General features: G+C 39.6%; 1 protein-coding gene across 1 annotated transcript in view; it reads right to left on the bottom strand.

Annotated features, from left to right (window-relative positions):
- IL12RB1 (interleukin 12 receptor subunit beta 1) overlaps window positions 1–9,676 on the bottom strand; it is a gene marked incomplete at its 5' end in the record, with an annotated part of 29,196 nt that extends 19,520 nt beyond the window's left edge. Inside the window, 4 exons of the mRNA XM_083366185.1 lie at window positions 5,256–5,401; window positions 6,332–6,504; window positions 8,805–8,934; window positions 9,613–9,676. Of these exons, the coding sequence (XP_083222311.1) occupies window positions 5,256–5,401; window positions 6,332–6,504; window positions 8,805–8,934; window positions 9,613–9,676 (513 nt within the window). The remainder of the gene's footprint in view (window positions 1–5,255; window positions 5,402–6,331; window positions 6,505–8,804; window positions 8,935–9,612) is intronic.
- Window positions 9,677–21,179: the final 11,503 nt, after the last annotated feature.

Raw genomic sequence — 21,179 nt, 5'->3', positions numbered from 1 at the left:
GGCAGCCCCTGAGATATTGGAACACTGCTATCATGTCACCCCTCACCCTTCTCTTCCTTAAACTACACATACCCAATTCCAGCAACCGTTCCTTATATGTTTTGGCCTCCAGTCCCCCAATCATCTTTGTTGCTCTTCTCTGTACTCTTTCTAGAGTCTCAACATCTTTTTTACATCGTGGTGACCAAAACTCAATGCAGTATTCCAAGTGTGGCCTTACCAAGGCATTGTAAAGTGGTGTTAATACTTCATGTGATCTTGATTCTGTTGTTGTTAGTTGCGAAGTCGTGTCCGATCCATCGCAACCCTATGGACAATGTTCCTCCAGGCCTTCCTGTCCTCTACCATCTTCTGGAGTCCACTTAAGCTCACACCTACTGCTTCAGTGACTCCATCCAGCCACCTCATTCTCTGTCGTCCCTTTCTTCTATTGCCCTCAATCTTTCCCAGCATTAGGCTCTTCTCCAGTGAGTCCTTCCTTCTCATTAGGTGGCCAAAGTATTTGAGTTTTAGCTTCAGGATCTGGCCTTCTAAAGAGCAGTCAGGGTTGATCTCCTCTAGGACTGACCGGTTTGATCGCCTTGCAGTCCAAGGGACTCGCAGGAGTCTTCTCCAGCACCATAGTTCAAAGGCTTCAATTCTTTGGCGCTCAGCCTTTCTCATGGTCCAACTTTCACTGCCATACATTGCAACTGGGAAGACCATGGACTTGACTATACGCACTTTTGTTGGCAGGGTGATGTCTCTGCTTTTTAGTGTGCTGTCTAGATTTGCCATGGCTTTCCTTCCCAGGAGCAAGCGTCTTTTAATTTCTTGGCTACAGTCCCCATCTGCAGTGATCTTGGAGCCCAGAAAAATAAAATCTGTCACTACCTCCATTTCTTCCCCATCTATTTGCCAGGAATTGAGAGAGCCAGATGCCATGATTTTGGTTTTCTTAATGTTTAGTTTCAACCCAGGTTTTGCACTCTCCTTCTTCACCCGCAACAAGAGGCTCTTTAGTTCCTCTTCACTTTCTGCCATTAGAGTGATTCTATCCCTCTGTTAATGCAGCCTAGCACTGTGTTGGCTTTTTTGGCAGCTGCAGCACACTGCTGGCTCATATTTAAGTGATTGTTCACTAGGACTCCAAGATCCCTCTCACAGTTACTACTATTGAACAAGATACAATCTATACTGTACCTGTGCATTTTGGTTTTTCTTGCCTAAATGTAGAACCTTACATTTTTCACCATTGAATTTCATTTTGTTAGATAGCGTCCAGTGTTCAAGTCTGTCCAGATCTTCCTGTATCTTAAGCCTATCTTCTAGAGTGTTGGCTATTCCTGCCAGCTTGGTATCATCTGCAAATTTGATGAGTTCCCCATCTATCCCCTCCTCCAAATCATTGATGAAGATGTTGAAGAGCACTGGGCCCAGAACAGAGCCTTGGGGCACCCCACTACACACTCCCGGTGTCCCGCTTTCTAGACTGATGCCTTAAGCACTAGGCCATATTGGCTCTCTTTTTATTGTTGTAAGCCACCTAGAGTAGCCCCATGGCAATATAGATGGTAAATAAATGTAACAAATAAATAACTAAATAAAATTAGGTAGATTAAATAAGAAAGTAAATATGACTTTGTCTAGGCTGGGCGTCAAAAAGTCTAGAGTCAGCCCTGGGAGTATTGGTCCTTCTAGAAACATCCATTACAAACTAAATAATGAAATAGGCATTGTAGCATCATGAAGCAAGTTATGCCCATTTTAAAAAAAAATGTTCACCTCCCAAAGCCACTTAGTAAGATGTAAAAAAAATATTGATTAATTGAATGTATGTATATATGTACCATGGGGGACGCGGTGGCTCAGTGGGTTAGGACGCTGAGCTTGTCGATCAGAAGGTCGGCAGTTTGGCGGGTCGAATCCCGAGTGCCGCGTAACAGAGTGAGTGCCTGTTACTCGTCCCAGCTTCTGCCAACCTAGCAGTTCGAAAGCAGATAAAAATGCAAGTAGAAAAATAGGGACCACTACGGTGGGAAGGTAACAGTGTTCCGTGCGCCTTTGGCGTCTAGTCATGCCGGCCACATGACCACGGAGACGTCCTCGGACAAGCGCTGGCTCTTCGGCTTTGAAACGGAGATGAGCACCGGCCCCTAGAGTTGGAAACGACTAGCACGCATGTGCGGGGGAATCTTTACCTTTACCTTATATATGTACCATATGTATGTATGTGCCATATATATGTATGTATGAATGAATGAATCAATGAATGAATGAATTGTATGCATGCATATGGGTGATAGTCACAATGTCTGTAGACCCTGGGAACTGCTACATCTGTGACTGTGTTTGCATCAAGAAAGACACTAAATGGAGCTTCATTGCAAACTGCACTAAGATCATCATTCTTTAAACATTCTTGTCCTTATTCACCAAGTATTTTCCTCTCCATAATCTCTTGATGTCGTTATATTTGGAAGAATTATCTCATCTCAGCGGAAGTCCCAGAGTGGGGTGAAGATGGAGGGATTTATTTTGCGACAGCTGGAGAGCAGCTGGCCCCAAGGCGATGCTTCACCCAGGCACCTTCCTGCTCCTAAGTCTTTTCATAGGGCTAAGATTTCACACAGCTGTTTGAGGGTAGCAACAAGTGGGTATATTTGAAAGGGTGGGGTTGTGGAAATGCTGTGATCTTTAATGGGGAAAAACCCTTATGATCTGCAGAATTTCATTCTCTGGCATTCTTCTATGTGGAGAAGTTCAAAGCATGTAGATAACAATCTCAACAGACATATACATAAGCTACCTATTTGCCTAAATGTAGAACCTTACTTTTTTCACCATTGAATTTCATTTTGTTAGATAGCGCCCAGTGTTCAAGTCTGTCCAGATCCTCCTGTATCTTAAGCCTGTCTTCTGGAGTGTTGGCTATTCCTGCCAGCTTGGTGTTGTCTGCAAATTTGATGAGTTCCCCATCTAGCCCCTCATCCAAATCATTGATGAGCAGTGGGCCTAGAAATAGAGCCCTGGGGCACCCCACTACACACTTTCCTCTATGTAGTTGCAGTTCCATTGACGATCACAAGCTGATTATGGCCGGTCAGCCAGCTATGAATCTATCTGGTGGTGATGCTGTCTAACCCACATTTTTCTATCTTAGCAAGTAGTAGGTTGTGGTCCACATTATCAAATGCCTTTGTTGTTGTTGTTAGCTGCGAAGTCGTGTCCAACCCATCGCGACCCTATGGACAATGTTCCTCCAGGCTTTCCTGTCCTCTACCATCTTCTGGAGTCCATTTAAGCTCACACCTACTGCTTCAGTGACTCCATCCAGCCACCTCATTCTCTGTGGTCCCCTCCTTCTATTGCCCTCAATCTTTCCCAGCATTAGTCTCTTCTCCAGTGAGTCCTTCCTTCTCATTAGGTGGCCAAAGTATTTGAGTTTTAGCTTCAGGATCTGGCCTTCTAAAGAGATCAAATGCCTTACTGAAGTCCAAATTATATCCACAACATTCCTCTGGTCCACTAATTTTGTCACCTGGTCAAAGAATGCAATAAGGTTTGTCTGGCATGATCTGTTTTTGACAAACCCATGTTGGCTTTCAGCAATGACTTTGTTTGCCTCTAGGTGTTCACTGATTCATTACTTGATTATCTTTTCCAGAATCTTCCCAGGTATTGAGGTCAGGCTGATAGGTCTGCAGTTTCCTGGATCATTTCCCCCCCTTTTTTAAAGATAGGAACTATATCAGCACTTTTCCAGTCCTCTGGTAGTTCCCCAGTGCTCCAGGATCTTTGAAAGGTATAGTTCAGTGGTTCTGAGATCACATCTGCCAGTTCCTTGAGAAATCCTGGGTTGTAGTCCATCTGGTCCTACTGATTTGAACTCATGTAGGGTGGACAGATGCTCACTTACTATTTTCTTGCTTATCTTAATTTGTGTTTCTAATTTGTTTTTTACAATACTATTTTTGATAGGTTGGACAGTTTTTTTCCCTTTGTGTAAAGACAGATGCAAAAAGCAAGTTAAATAGTTCTGCTTTCTCCCTGTTGCTTTTCAATTTCTTGCCACTTTATCCCACTAAAGGAAAAGTTAATTTCCTTAACTTTTTTTGTTTTTTACATGTTGAAAGAAGCTTTTTTGTCATTATTTCTGACTTTTGTTGCAAGTCTTAGTTCATTCTGAGCCTTAGCTTTCCTCACTTCATCTTTGCAGGCTCAGGCTATTTGCTGATATTCTGCCTTAGTTATGGTGCCCCTCATTCCACGTTAGATACTTGTCCTTTTTGTCTTTCAATTTATCAGAGAGGTTTTTTTTATTTATTTTTTTATTTTAATTCCATTTATATCCCGCCCTTCTCCGAAGACTCAGGGCGGCTTACAAACTTAGCACTAGTTTATGCAGCCATGCTGGTTTCTTTTGAGAGCTGTTATTTTTCTTCTTCATTAGTATTGTGCTAGACTGGGCTTTTATAATCTCGCTTTTCAAAATTTCCCAAGCTTCTTGAGTTGTTTCCCCTTGAGGATTCTCATCCATAGCATCCTTCCCAAGCTTTCTCTTATTGAAATTAGCTCTCTTAAATCCAAGTCTCTATTTTGACTATATTCTATTGCTTGTGTTTGCATAATGTTGAATTCCAATATTGCACGATCACTTGCCCCCAAGGCTCCAGGGGCTTCAACACCTTCTATCATTTCATCTCTGTTAGTGAGAATTAAATCCAATATGGCTGATCCCCTAGTTCCCTTCTCTACTTTTTGGGAGACAAAAGTTGTCTGCTAGGTTTGTCAGGAATCTGTTTGATCTTCCACTTGGTGCAGGGTTTGTCTCCCAGTTGATGTCAGGGTAATTAAAGTCCCCCATTACTATTGTGATGTGTTTCCTATATATCTTAGTTAACTGACTAGCAAAACGTTCATCTATTTCCTCTGTTTGGTTGGGCGGCCTATAGTATACACCTATGTCAATGTCATTTCCCCCCCCTTTTATATTGACCCAAATGCATTCAAGTTTACAGTTTTCATCATTGTTGTGCTCTATGTCTGTAGAGATGTAGTTATTTCTTATGTAGAGAGCTACTCCGTCTCCTCTTTTATTTGGTCTGTTTCTTTTAAATAATTTAAATCCCTCTAGCTGTGTGGTTGAATAGAGGTGGTTGAATCCAAAGCTGGACAATGAATAGTTATCTAGCAAGTCTTGCCTGCCTAGGTAGAGAAGCTTGGTGGAAACCCTCAAACGTGGCCATTGCTTCGAATGTTTACACACAACTTACCAGTGTCCAGTTTGTATGGTTGAACTGTCTTATCCTAACTTCGTTTAGTGTAGAGCGACAAGTGCTGGATCCAGGCCATTTCAAGGTCAGGATACCTTTCGATCTAGAAATGCTGATGGACTTGGCTGATGGTGGATTAAATTTTACTGGAATGAAAAGACAACAGCTGAGGCTACTTAGTAAGAGACAGATGTGCAAGACTATAAACACAAGATACTAGGCCCCTTCGTTCATTTTTGTACACTAATGTTTCTCTCCCCTCCCATAATCTCTTATGGTTTTTTGATTTTAGTTCAGCTCATCTGCTCATTTTCACCATCCTTTTGATTGAGGTCTTAGGAATAACAGTTATGAATGTCACTCAGAGCCAGCCAGCCTGCCTTCTGGTTCCACTTATGCGCTAAGATCGCCCTGAGCTTGGCATTGAAAAATGTCTGTGTCGGTAAAGTGAAATTCATAATGCCCACAATTTTCTCTACCTATGATAAAAAAATTGTTCCAAAATGAAGCGGAATCGTACTTATTTTCAACTCTTAGATATCCCTAGAAAAGGAAAAGAAGGGAAAGGAAACTTTGCTGCTCTCTTTGGGATCACGTTATCCACGATAAGCTGAAAAGGTGAATAGGGAGCCACCTCAACAGTTTGTCTTCTGGCAAGCTGGACTTGGGTGGTTTGCAACTGTTTTAGGAAAGCACAAGTCACAGCAGTTCTTCCCTGGCCATACCCACAACAACTCCTGAACAAATGGAATTTCCCAAATTCCAATTTCCAAACCTTCCCCGGTAGTTGAAATCCCTTCACCCCCCAAAAAAAAACCCACCTAAAGCTGCCCTTTCTGTTTGTCCCAAAATGTGGCCAGAAGCAGAATCAAGAGCGTGAGAATACAGTACAGTAGGGCAATGTTTCTCAGCCTTGGCAGTTTGAAGATGTGTGGACATCAACTCCCAGAATTTTGCAGCCAGTAAGGCTAGCTGGGGAATTCCCACACATCTTTAAGCTTCCAAAGTTGAGAAACACTGTAATGAGAGATACTTCGTGCTGTAGGAACTTCACATTTTGGCTTCTTTTAACTTACTGGCTTCTTTGATCAGCAGCGTATGATTTTTTGAGACCCGAGGAGGACCGTCCTTTGGCACGCTTTCTACCCAGACGGTAACATTTCTTCGAACATAGAACACGTCCGTGTTAAAAATAAAATGGGTGGCCTTTTCAACCTCAAATGTCTTTTTCTTCCCTTCTATTTGATCTCTGTGGATGAGAAAGGGGAAAGAGAAGCTTGATTAGCTATTGAAGCAGTGTTTCTCAACCTCGACAACTTTAAAATGTGGGATCCTTACTGCTCTCCTAGTTTGGTGGTTTTCTTGCAGACATTTCATTACCAAACTAGGTAATGTCACATGTTCAACACGGAGCTACAGCTATTCTCTTCAGTTGGTATTTTAAAAAATGTGTGGACTTCAACTCCTGGAGTTCTCTGGCCCCGGCATGCTTACGTCCACACATTTTAAAGTCGCCAAGGCTGAGAAACCCTGCACTAAAGCAAAAAAAAGGAATACTTTGATAGCAACCTGAGAAAAGTAGCCATCTGGCAACAAAATCTCTTATATTGTGGCAGAAAAAAAAACCTTCCCAGTCAGAATTTCTTTCTGTATCATGCAGGTCTGTTTCCTTCTTTTGAAAAATTGATGTATAGCCTAGCCTTCCAATTCTCAGCAGTTTACAACAAATGAGAGAAAATAGGAATAAAATCAGTGCTTTTTTTGTAGAAGAAAAAGGAGCCGGAACTCACACATGTCATACAACCCGCCTTGCCTACCCTACAAGGTTCCATCCAAAAAAGGTGCCGGAACTCCGTTCTGAGCGTTCTATGAGGGAAAAAAGCCCTGAATAAAATCATAAAATCCATTCATGGAATAATGGACAAGACTATTAAAAGCTCCAAAAGACCCAGTGTCTTTGAATGTTCTCTTAGAGAAGGTTGATTTGGCCATCTTTGAAGCATCAAAGCAGGGGCACCTTTTAACTCATGCCAGAGAGAAGGGAATGCTTCTGAAATGAATTTTTATTTTTTTTCAAATTTATATCCTGCCTGTATTTCCCCCCCCCCCAATAAATAACTCAAGGTGGCAAATCTATCCAACATATCTTCTTTATCTTATTTTCTCCATAAACAAATTTGTGAGATGAATTGGGCTGGGAGAAAGTGACTGGCCCAAGGTCACCTAGCTGTCTTACACCGCTAGGGTGGGACTAGAACTCACAGCCTCCCACTTCGTAGCCTGGTGCCTTAACCACTAGACCAAACTGGCTCTAAGTTTGAAATAGTCTACCTTCAGCTCCCAGCCCTCCAATTTTTTTCTGGGTGGGCATCCAGAGCATCATATCGCTGTAATGAGTACTTAGAAAATACTAGTTATAAAGATAGGTAAGTTTTAAGATTCTATATGAGACCACTGGTGAACATCGAAATGGCCCCAGTCCACTCAGGGTTATTTAATATAAACAAAGGCTTTTGCACTATTTAATATGTGAAAACTAGCTGCACTTTCTGATGAATGTGAAAGTTCTGGTTGTAGTTACAAAAGATTAATTAAATACATCAAAGGTCTTTTTTCCCCCTCTGCTACCCCACACTTTCCCCTTTTTCCTCCCCTAAATTCCCATTATTCTCATTTTCTTTGCATTTTGAATTCTAACAAACTAATATAAATTTTAAACAAGGAAGATTAATTAAATACAGGTTGGCGATATACTCAACACGTCACTGCCTTAAAAGTATTTATGGCTCTTTAGCCTCAGGAGGATGAGAGAAAAAAGTTATAAAATGTGAATAAAGAAATACATCCTCACCCCCATCCCAAGAATCCAAGATCAGCAAGTATAGACTGGAATCAGGAGCAATAGAAGCATTTTTTTTAACACAATGCATAATTAAAGCAGGGAATTTGTTGCCAGGAACAGTAGCAACAGCCACCATTATAGTAATAATAGTAATAATAGTAATAATAGTAATAATAGTAATAATAAGTTGGAAGGGACCTTGGAGGTCATCTAGTCCAACCCCCTGCTCAGGCAGGAAACCTTATACCATTTCAGGCAAATGGCTGTCCAGTCTCTTCTTAAAAACCTCCAGTGTTGGAGCATTCACCGCTTCTGGAGGCAGGTTGTTCCACTGGTTAATTGTTCTAACTGTCAGGAAGTTTCTCCTTAGTTCTAAATTGCTTCTCTCCTTGACTAGTTTCCATCCGTTGCTTCTTGTCCTGCTTTCAGGTGCTTTGGAGAATAGCTTGACTCCCTCTTCTTTGTGGCAGCCCCTGAGATATTGGAACACTGCTATCATGTCACCCCTCACTCTTCTCTTCGTTAAACTACACATACCCAATTCCAGCAACCGTTCCCTATATGTTTTGGCCTCCAGCCCCCTAATCATCTTTGTTGCTCTTCTCTGTACCCTTTCTAGAGTCTCGACATCTTTTTTACATCGTGGTGACCAAAACTGGATGCAGTATTCCAAAACAGAACATCAACATGCTTGGGTCAAAATTCACCTAAAGTTGAGGGTGTAGCTGACATCTTCTTTACACCCAGTCTCCCAGGAGCAGTTCATAAGACAGTGGTAGGGGGCTTCACAGCAAGGCTTGTAGCAAATCAAATTTTGGGGAACACAATTGCCAGGATCTGCAAATATGGGACAAAGAAAGATATTCCTGGAAACCTTGGAATTAGGAAGCAGTAATGTAAGGTGTTATTTATTTAGGGCCACCCTTATCCTGCTTTCCCCATAGAATACAGCTCACTTTGGCCAATTGTCAAACAACATCCACGAAAATGCAAAGAAAGTATGCTAATATGTGCGCACACACACACACACACACACACACACACACACACACACACACCAAAGCCCCAAAGAGAGCTAAAGGTAATATCTACAGCAAGCAGAAATCGTAATATCAGATTATAACCCTTTACTAAATGAATGGAAAATTTACTAAATGTCTGCTCTTTTTAGAGTTATGTATTTGAGTTAGCTGCTCAGATTTATTTGATTGAGTAAGGTGGGTAGCCACACCGATATGCAGAAAAACAGATAAGGTGGCAAAACTTTAAGTCGAGGAGTTTTGCCTTCTCGTTATTCCTCCTCCCTAAATCTTTTTCAGGAAACTCCCGAGCAGATGAGAAAGTTATTCTAAATTTATTTTAGGTATTTATTTATATGCAGTCCTACATTTCTATTTCATAGCAGATGGCAGATTAAAGAAGAACACTTGAAAGCATGGAAGGAAGCTATGGTTTCTGTATCAGCATGGCTGGCTTTATCACTTCCTCGTCTTCCCTCAAATGAGATAAACTTACCGCTCAAGAGCTCCGGTGCAGCCAACCACACCATCACAGCCACTGCAACGACAACTTGTACCATCTTCAGTTTCTTGCAGCTTGAGTGATGGGTGTTTCTCTCCTCCTAGAGGTGCTGGTTATTAAGGTTTAAGGTTTATTAAATTTATATGCTGCCCTTCTCCCTGAGGACTCAGGGCGGCTCACAACAATAAAAAGTTAAAAGATATAAATACAAAAAATAAAAGAGGATTAAACAATATAAGAAATATAAGAAAAATGTTAAACCAATAAAAAACCAAATTTAAAAACTATGATCAGTCCAGGCTCGCTTGTTGGAATATTGCAGAGTCTATCACCCCTTGCAGAGAAGTCTGGCCCTGGCTCCTGATGGGAGGCAGGCACCCCTGATCTGACAAGGAGGGCTTCCCTTGGCTGATTCAACTCAATGATCTCTCTGCTCAAGCCACTTTCATGGAGAGCTGTGCACGTTATTCTGGTTTTCTCTTTCACTTTGCTTCCAACAAAGCGTTAACCACAGAACCTATTGACTCAGCAGCACACACACACACACACACACACACATACACACACACATGCAAGCACAGGTCTGTGCTCTTTCATGAAGGATGGCGTGTTTGTGCATACCGTATGAGCTGATTTGCAGAAACAGCTCTGCTTCTTCTTTCTCACAAAGAAAAAAAACCACTAGTGTGAGACCTAGAACAACTTTCATACGCCCTGGGTTGATGTAGACTACTTCTGAGTTGTCAAGTTTCATTTATTAATCTTGTCGTGCACAAACTTCGCCAGTGTCCTAGCCTGCGTATCTATGGCCCATGGACATAAGGTTTTGTGGCACCTTAAAAGGTAAAAAAGAGATTAACAATCTGGAATCAGGTTTGTGTGCAGGCTTTGAATTATGATCCCCTTTTAGCAGATGCATACAATGGTGTTAACAACCATCGTTTTGTGGAAGGTTAAGATTAATAATCTAAATGGGGGTACATATTACAGCTTCTAATGTGAAATTATATAAGAATAATTATGAGATGTTATGGTCAAAAGTACAAAAGGATTTAAATAATTGAAAAAAATTACAATTATCTTTGTTGGGAAAAATTGCAGCTGTTAAAATGAATGTTTTACCAAAGTTTCTCTTTTTGTTTCAAATGATACCTATTTTGAAAAAAGATGCTAATTTGGATGAACGGCAGAAGGGTATTAATAAATTTATCTGGGCGGGGAAAAAACCGAGAGTTAAACTTAAGATTTTACAAGACGCTCGGGAAAGAGGAGGACTTAAAGTGCCTAATTTGAAATTATATTATGATGCAGTGGTTTTAACACTGGTTAGTGATTGGCTTAATTTGACCAATAAAAGTATACTTTATATTGAGGGATGGGATTAATTATATGGGTGGCATGCATATTTGATTTATGATAAAAAAAGTTGATAAGGCCTTTAAATCTCACATTTTAAGAAGTGCTTTATTGCGTGTTTGGAAAATGTATTATTATAAGTTAAATTATAAAATACCAATTTGGGGGATTCCTGGACACGCAATAGAGGGGGTATCTATGGGTGTGAATTTGGATATGATTTCTTATAAGCAATTACTTAGATTGGAAGGGAGTGACTGGCAATTAAGGTCACTAGCCGAGCTAAAACAAGAAAATATTGTGCAGTCTTGGTTTCAGTATACTCAATTGCAAGTTAGGTGGAAGTTAGACCAGAAGGTTGTTTTGACGCTGATGGATGAAAATTTGGTAAAACAGATCAAAGATCAAACTCGAGCGCATATAAAGAGAATTTATAATGCTTTAATAGAATTGGACTCGGAAACGGAATTGGTGAAAGATTGTATGGTAAAGTAGGCTCAAAATATTCAAGAACCGATTCCATTGGATGTGTGGGAGGTAATTTGGGTTAGAAATGTAAAATTTACTCAAGCTCAAAACTTAAGAGAAAATTTTTATAAAATGTTTTATAGATGGCATTTGGATCCTAAAAAGCTGTCGTGTGTATTCTAATTTACAGCCCAAATGTTGGAGATGTGGTAGTTTGGATGCTACCTATTTTCATATTTGGTGGACTTGTAGAAATATAAAAGCTTTTTGGATTAAAATTTGGTGGAACATTCAAAAGATTTTTAAGAGAAAGATAAAGTTTACTCCAGTTATTTTTATTGGGTGTTATTACAGACTGTGATACTAAAAAAATTAATTTGATGCTGAATTTGATAACAGCTGCGAGGTTACTAGTAGGGCAATATTGGAAGAAGGATTGTCTGCCTACTATAGAGGAATGGACGCTTAAAGTGTCAAACTTAGCAGAAATGGCTAAGATTTCTGCTTACTTGAAAGATCATTCACAAGAGAGATACATTTTGGTTTGGCAAAGATGGATAGATTATATTCAGAAAAAATATGGGACTAAAAAGTTCCATTTAGCTTATGAGTAAATTTTAGATTGTTACTGTTATAATTTAATTTTTTTCTAGAAGTTGGGTATTTTAGAGTGTTGGTAATTATGTTAAAGGCCGCTTAAAGTGTATTATGTATTTGGTTTTTTATATAGTTGATTAATGTTAGTTAGATTATGATTATTATATATTTGTAACCCTGTAATAGCTTTGGGAAGTGGGGGAGGGGGGTTAGGGGGGGTTGGGAAGGGGATAATATTGTAACTTTTTATAAAACTTTTCAATAAAAAAGATTAATAATCTAATTTTCATGGTTTGTAAGCTGCAGTCATAATATATACTTTGTCTGGTTGCTGAATTCTGTGGTGGCACAATATATGGAACCATTAACCAAAGGGACTGGATTCACACAACATGCTAAGACACAAAAAACTAATCAAGCCAATCATGTGCTAATAAACTAGTCAGTTCTTTACAAGCTCTGGTTAAATGTATTGTAAATACTCAACTGCATTCATATTTTATAATCTTCTCTTCCCCGACCTTGCTTATATACCAGGTTAATCTTGAGATATCTGGAGGATAAAACAAAGGGCACTCTATGAAAAAACATGGAGATAACAAATTATATGTTCTCCGTGTTATCTTTTAAAAAAGCAGAAGAAAGATTTTTGTAATAATCAATGTTTTCCTTTGGTAAGAAAAGGAAAACATCTTCTCAATCTAAAGGTGTTTTTTTTCAAGAGTGTGTGGGGGGGAAGCCCCACCTTGTAGTGGGTAGAAAGCCACATCCCTTGAGTATGTCAGTCTTTGCAAAAAGTCTTAATTAGGTCAGAAATGTGGTGAGTAGCTGAAGTAAGTCAGATTTTCCCACACTTTCTTGTCCCAATTGGGGGGGGGGGAAGCAGTTTTATTCACTTGTGTTCTTGGTGGGGAGGATATATTGGTCCACTGGAACTGCAAGAGACCATATCAGCCAATGGCACACTTTTATTTATTAATCTATTAATGTATTATTTATTAAATTTATATGCCACCCATCTCACTATCAAGCAACTTTGGGTAGCTCATGTTTATTCATTTATTACATTTATACATTCAGGAGAATGCAGAGCTGAGGGGCGGAATTATAGGTGTCATCAGCTTAGGGTCCTGACCAATTTAGCACTGTTACAGATAGTCCTCGACTTACGCTTAATGATCTTTCGAAGTTTATTTATTTATTAGTTGAATTTATAAACCGCCCTATTCCCAAAGGACTCAGGGTGGTTCACAGGGCAGTTAAAACAGTACAAAAAAGAATAAAATGGAATTAAATTAGGTAAAATAAGGACCCAGATTGTTGGGGGCAATTAAGCTGACTTTGTAATAATGCCGCTTGGGTGTGTGTGTGAAAGCCCTAATAAGCAGGCATATACATAGAATGAAGGCTACTGCTAAGCTTGTAAGCCGCCCTGAGTCTTCAGAGAAGGGCGGGATATAAATGGAATTTTAAAAAAAAATAGTACAAACCCACAATTTCATAATAACAATAAAATTAAAATTTTAAAATTAATTTATATAATTTAGTATAATTTAATTAAAATACTTTAAAATTTAAAATCCCTCAGTCCAGGCCAGACCGTTCGAATAACCAGGTTTTTAAGTCCTGGCGAAACAAGCGAAGGTCAGGGGCAGTCCGAAGCTCCATCGGCAGGTTGTTCCAAAGGGCGGGCGCACTCACAGAGAACGCCCTCCCCCTGGGAATCACCGCCGGCAATCTCTAACCGGCAGAACCCTAAGGAGGCCCTCCCTGTGGGCGCGCAAAGGACGATGGGAAGCTGATGCTGATAGCAGGTGCTCCCTAAGGTAATCCGGACCCATGCCATTTAGGGCTTTATAGGTCATCACCAGCAATTAGTGGTTAAAGAAAGGAGAAAGAAACAAGAATAAAAGACACATTAAAAAAACTCTTAATATTATATTAAATCTCATCTTTTGAAAGCTCATTTCCACCCACCTCTGTAAAGCTTATGCCACAGCAATAGCAATACAAGTTCATTTTTTAAAAGAGCAATAACATCACAGATGAATTAACGATGAAACTAGGGTGAACGCATATAATTATTTGCATATATTTTGTTCCTTCCCCCTTTTTATTTGATTTTTCCCTGTTGCTTTTTACTTACAGCCATCAATTTTAAAAACTGCGTATAACATAAATTATTTTTGGAGTTCTCCATCTTCTGTTCTTATTGTATGCAATATTGCTGACAGAGGATACAATTTATTACTTATGTCTGTGGCAAATTACGCAAGCTTTTCTCAAGTACAGTATTTGATATGTGCTTGGGCATTTATTAAAAACACACAATTAGAAACAGATTTACAAAAATGAAATCAAAAGTACCATTTACAGTGTTCAAAGAACCCCAAGTCACATTTCTGTTTCTCTCCTTCCCTACTCCAGCGATAAAGAATAGTGATCTAGTACCAGCAGCTTTCTAGTTGACACAACTGAGTGTTGTTGCTGTTCATCAGTGGAGACCAACCTCTCAACCAAGGAAGGAACAATGTTCCAGGAGGATTGGAGCTACAGGCTGGGTTGGACAGAGAGATCTGTTCTTGGGATGGTGTCAAGCTGAAGGGTCCTAGACAGATGCTTTGATTTCTCCAGGTGCACAGCAAGAACAAAGCATCTCAGTGATCACTTGCTGTTTCATTTCCAGACAGAGCACAACCACACACCCAAAATGAGTCACCCAGCAGCTTTAGTGACATTGCCAGGCACTGAAACAAATGTCATCAGAACAAATAGTGCCAGGAAACAGGGCTCGGCAAAGACAACTCAATGGGGGAGAAAAACAAGATCCTCATTCTAAATTGGAAGTAAAAACAACTAGTGTAACTGGGAAATTTAATGTCAGAGTAGGAAGCAAAGCAGGAGATCTCTCTCCCCCCCCCTCTCCTATCTATCTATCTATCTATCTATCTATCTATCTATCTATCTATCTATCTATCTATCTATCTATCATCTATCACATTTAGGAACCGCCCATCTTCCACACAGAGACCCTGGGCAGTATTATTTAAAAGCAAATAACATGTTAAAAACATAAAAAATGAATGTACAATTCAGGGCACTAACCAGCTCTACAGCTGTCTGCTCTGCCGTGAGCCCCAAGCAGAGCCAGGTTTTCAGATATTTTCCAAAGGCCAGGAGATTGGGGAAATTCGAATTTTTGAAGGCAAATACCTTTTTCCACCATCTAGAAGATGCATCTAGAAGATACACAGATACACAGATACACAGACAACATCAGTTAGACAAGACCAAAATCAGACTGTCTATATACTCTGTGAGCAGAGATGGGAAATTTCTATTTTGTCAGCAAAAAAAAACCCTGTGTTAATTCCAGTTTAGATCATGTACTATTTGGCGGGGGTGTGGGTGGGGAACTGAAAGTGAAACTAAAGAAAAATAAATATACGATGAAGATTAAAAATAGATTTAATGGACTGGATTTGATAAATAAAATGCTTGAAGAAACCTGAAATGAAATTCAAGACATCATCAAAATGGAAGAAACATCCTGAAACAAACCAGCAAAAACAAAAGAAGGCAAAATAGCTGTTGACCTGTTGAAAATATTTGGGGGAAAAATGTCAGAAAGAAAAGGCATCTAAGACAGAGAGCAATTTACTCAATCAAACAGTGAGTTCCAGAGAACAAGAAGCGACGGGGAATTACATGTACACAAGCAATGCAAAGAAACTGAGGCCAACAGTTGAATGGGAAAAACAAGAGGTTTAAAAACAGAGAAATCTAAGGAAACATTATATATACTCTGGTTTCTCTTTGAATCATATAAATTTTTCATCTTTTACTAAAGACTTCCATGGAATGGAACATATATGACTTTGTAACTACTTGTTGTAAGCTTTACGCTACCCAAGTCACTTTCCATGAGATGGGTGGCCATATACATTTGATAAATAAATAAAGTAAATAAACTTTATGCAAAAATGAGCATCATAAAAATCAAAGAAGACAAAAATGGAGATATGAAGAACGAATGATTGGAATAAATGAAACTGGGTAAAAGATCTCGATAATACACATGAAGGTTTGTCATTGAATATCAAGAACAAACAGCCAGACCCAGACGTGTAGAGTTCAAACTAGCTACTTTATTGTTGTATGCCTGTTTCACAGGAATCTCCCTAGACTGGCAGCTCTCACCTGGGAAAGACTAGATAAGGCTCAAAGACAATTGTGAAAGGAGGGGGGGTTGCCCTCTTGGAGTTCAGACTACTTACCACTTAAGTCTTCCTCCCAACTGGGACAATTGCTCTCCAACACTGAATTAGATAAGATATCCACAGGGTATGGTTTAAAAAAAGGCAAAGATGTGGTAAAGCAAAGGCTTATTAGAAAAAAATACATGCTTGGTTAGAAAAAATGTTGTGAGAACATGTAGTATTTAATCCTGAACTTTTTTTTATTAGGTATAATACCAGCAAAGATTAATAAGCAAAGTTTATATTTGGGTCTACACATTACAACAGCAGCAAGAATAACTTTCGCGCAATACTGGAAAAATGAAGGAATACCACCAGAGGAAGAAATAATTAAAAAATATTGGAATGCACAGAAATGGACAGATTAACTATGAGATTGAAAGATAAAGAAGAAACAGAATACTACCAAACCTGGGAGTCATTCTACAAATGGCTAGAGGAAAGAACCAAAGATTAGGACTTGATTACGTATTAGCGCTTTTGAACCCAGAATGCGCGCTGGTTGAAAAACTAACATATGTATGTTAGGAAAAAAGAACTAATAAAAAGCTTTATAAATAAATAAATAAATAAATAAATAAATAAATAAAGAAAGAAAGAAAGAAAGAAAGAAAGAAAGAAAGAAAGAAAGAAAGAAAGAAAGAAAGGCAAAGGTGTCAGCTACAATGGTGCAAATGAAGTTCTGTTGTTTATATCCATCACATATCTTGACTTTTTAAACCATACCCTGTGGGCACCCTTAGAACTAGAGATGAACATCCTGGAAAGTGAAGTGAAGTTAAATTGGGCCTAGAAAATATACAGATAGTCCTCAACATACAACTCTTCATTTAGTGACTGTTCAAATTTGCAACAGCACTGAAAAACTCCTTGCACTTTTAACCATTGCAGCATTCCCCACAGTCAAGTGATCAAAATTTGGCACTTGGCAACCAGACTGTATTTATGATGATTGCATCATCCTGGGTCATGTGATCACCATTTGCAACCTTCCCAGCCAGCTTCTGACTAGCAAAGTCAATGGGAGAAGCTGGATTTGCTTAACAACTACGTGATTTATTTTAAAACTACAGTGATTCGTCTGACAAATATGGCAAAGAAGGTTGTAAAACCAACCGCACCTCACTTAACAACCACTTTACTTAATAACAGAAATTCTGGTCCCAAATGTGGTTGTAAGTCAAGGACCACCTGCACTTAAAAAGAAAGCTGTAGGTATTCTTACAAGATGTGCAGATGAAGTGCTACTTACAGTTTGTCGGCAAGTATAGAAAACAAAAGCAGTGATCAAGGGATGGAAAGGATCAATTGATATTCCAAAGACCCATCACAAGACCCTCACTTGACACACCCACACCTGACCTATCACAAGACTCACTGACCACACAAAGCCCTTATAAATAGAAGAACACCAACACTGACATCCCCTAAGCTCCAGTGAAGATGTTACGTAGCCTGGTAACAAAACATTTGGAAACCAACCCACAAGCTCGGAGAAGGAATCTTCACCTTCAGTGCTCAAACAACCAAACAACTGTGCTTGTCTGAAAGATAGCTTTTGAAGAGGCAACTGGACTTTCTTATTTTTCTCTGAAGATGTTTCAAGGCTCCACACCCCTTTGCACTACTCAGTTATTTATTTATTTATTTATTTATTTATTTATTTATTTATTTATTTATTTATTTATTTATTTATTTATTTAAATTTTTATACCGCCCTTCTCCCGAAGGACTCAGGGCGGTGAACAGGGCATATCTTAAAACTACAAAAATACAAAAGTTAAAAAAGAATTAAATTATTGCCCACAATAAAAACAATAAAAAATATATATAAATATTAAAACCCTAAGTAATTCCCCATCAGGCCAGGCCAGCTTGTTCAAATAAATGGGTCTTTAACCCGCGCCGGAAGGAGCGGAGATCCGGTGCCATCCGGAGCTCAACCGGCAGCTGATTCCACAAAGCCGGAGCGCCCACAGAGAAGGCCCTCCCCCTGGGGGCCACCAGTCGACATTCTCTGACTGGAGGCACCCTGAGGAGGCCCTCTCTGTGGGAACGCACGGGGCGGAGGGGAGTCGACGCCGGCAGCAGGTGGTCCCTGAGGTATTCCGGACCCATGCCATGCCTGAAGACATGGACAAACCTCCAGGTAGCCTCAACGACTCTGTAAAAGAATGTAAATGACCAGCTGTCTGCAAGGAATATAAATCCTTCCATTCCCCACCATCCAGTCAGAGCTGAAGAAGCTTCTTGGATGAGAAGTGAAATGTCTTCAGAGGAAAGTCCAGTTGCCTCTTGAAAAAGCACCTTTGGGACAAACATGACCTGGATACTGAGAATCTCCATAGACAGCAACTGTGCTTATTTCATACTTAATAAGATAATGCTCAAGAAAATGCCATCCAGACCTTAAAAAAGCAGTATACAGAATAAGAACTGCTAGGTTTACAAGCTGGATTCAGAAGCATTGGGGAACCTGTGATCACATTGCTAACATCCAAGCAGTAATAGGAAAGACAAAGGACTTCCCCAAATTATCTAGTTTTGCCTTACTAGCCCTCTTAACTGCATAGACCACAACAAATATGGGTCCTGTGCCACTTCATCAGTTTACAAAAAAAATTATATGATGGCCAGCAAGCAACAATTATAGTGTAGCCACTAAATACATCTGATCAGATGAATTACAGTTTATAAAAAATGATGCCTTTAAATTGGTGCCTTTTCTGTCTAAATTTATTAGTTAGAAAAGGGGCTGCCAGATTCCTTTGACCTTTTGCCACTAGAGACTAAGAATATGGAAGAATTAAACATTTCAAACTTAGAAAGGAGCGTAGCTGGGTTGAATAACGCCCACTTACTAATTGAACACATGCAGAATATATTATGAAAGCCGCTGAAATTAAAACTGCCAGGAGACACATCAGCAACCTCAGAAATGCTATGATACCACTTTAACAGCTGAAAGCAAGCAAGACTCAATGGAATCTCTCACTGAAGATATAGAAAGAGTACAAAAGTCGGTTGGCTGGTTAATCTAATGTGTCAGTTGACAACATCAACGGACTACAGTCAGCAGGCAGTAGTAGCAGACTTTATTTCCTTAGCCTCAAAAATCGTCAGGGATGGCAACTGTAGCTATGAAATAAAAACAAATCTACTACTTGGGGGAACTGAAATTATGGTCAAGTGCAGTGCAGAGACATTGCACTTACCAAAAAGGCATGCATTATCAAGGCTATTGTTTTCTGAATTGGAACATAAGGCTAGAAAGCTGGATCATTAGAAAAACTGCACGAAGAATGATGCGCCTTTGTATTTATTTATTTATTAGATTTTTATCCTGCATTTTTAAATTTACAAGTAACTCCATGCATGAAATATACCTAATATTCCTTACTCCTCCTATTTTCCTTACAACAATAATCTTGTGAAGTGGGTTGGGCCGAGAGAGAGTGACTGGCCCAAAGTGGGCACCCAGCTGGCTTTCATGCCTAAGGCAGGACTAGAACTCACAGTCTCCTGGTTTCCAGAATTTTGTGGGGCTAGGAATTTTTTAAAGATTACCTTAGCTAGCTAAGAACAAACAATCAACGTTTGTTTGTTTTTGCTGTAACAGTAATCCTCGACGTACGACCACAATTGAGCCCCAAATGTATGTTGCCAAGTAAGACATTAGTTAAGTGAGCTTTGTCCTATTTTATGACCTTCCTGGCCACAGTCGTTAAGTGAATCATCATAACTGTTAAGTTGGTGACACACTAATTAAGTGAATCTGGTTTCCCCATTGACTTTGCTTGTCAGAAGGTCGCAAAAGTTGATCACATCACCCCAGGGCACTGCAACCGTCATAAATATGAACCAGTTGCCAAGTGTCCAAATTCTGATCACATGACCATGGGGATGCTGCAATGGTCGTTAAGTGTGAAAAATGATCATAAGTCCTTTTTTCAGTCCTGTTGTAACAGTCACTAAATGAATTGTTGTAAGTCATGGACTACCCGTACAGGGTCCAGAGAGTTTTAAGTTTCTTGTACAATGATTGGGAAGGTAAGTACAGTAAGTACAGTAAATAGAAAAATACTGAATACTGGAATCAATACTAAAACTAGACTGCTTACTGGAAGCACCACGAATGAAGCTAAAGCTTAGATACTTTAGACACAGAAAACAAAGGCAAGAGTCAAGATCCTATTGCATGGAAAAAATGTAAGGCAACCGAAGAAGAATCCATCAGAAAGGGTGGGTAGATACTATGGCTGATGACTCAAGTAGGAGCTTATGAGAACTCAAGTAAAACAAGCTACAGACAGTCTGGGTTAAATGATGTCACAAAGAATCGGAAGAGGTTGAATAAAGGAGCACCAACACTGGAAATTTTTAAGAAGAGACTGGACAACCATTTGTCTGAAAAGGTATAGGGTCTCCTGCCTGAGCAGGGGGCTGGACTAGAAGACCTCTAAGATCCCTTCCAACTCTGTTTTTTTCTGTTCTGTTAACTTAAACAAACTTGGGTTTTGGCCTAAGCTGACAATTTGGAGTGTGTGTGTGTGTGTGTGTGTGTGTGTGTGTGTGTGTGTGTAATTGTCATTTCCAGAAGACAACTCAAAGACCAATGTGCAGCTCAGGTCTTATCTGATCTCAGAAGGCAGAGGTTTCCTCAAAATGATGGCTTTTGAGTTGAAAACCGAAACTGCATTATGCTAAGTCAGCTCACCAAGAGTCACTCTAAACCAACTTCCCCCCTTCTACTGCCCTTCATCTGTATTCAGGCTGCAATTCTCACTGGCTACGCCATCTTAAAAATACTAGACATTGTAATCTCAAACCATCAAATTCAGATTCTGATATATTGTGCAGTCACGCAAAGCTACAGTACAC

This window comes from Vipera ursinii (genome assembly GCF_947247035.1).
Source record: "Vipera ursinii genome assembly, chromosome: 1".
Classification (NCBI taxonomy): domain Eukaryota; kingdom Metazoa; phylum Chordata; class Lepidosauria; order Squamata; family Viperidae; genus Vipera; species Vipera ursinii.
Note: the sequence above shows the minus strand (reverse complement) of the source record. Positions and strands in the feature narration are given on the sequence as shown.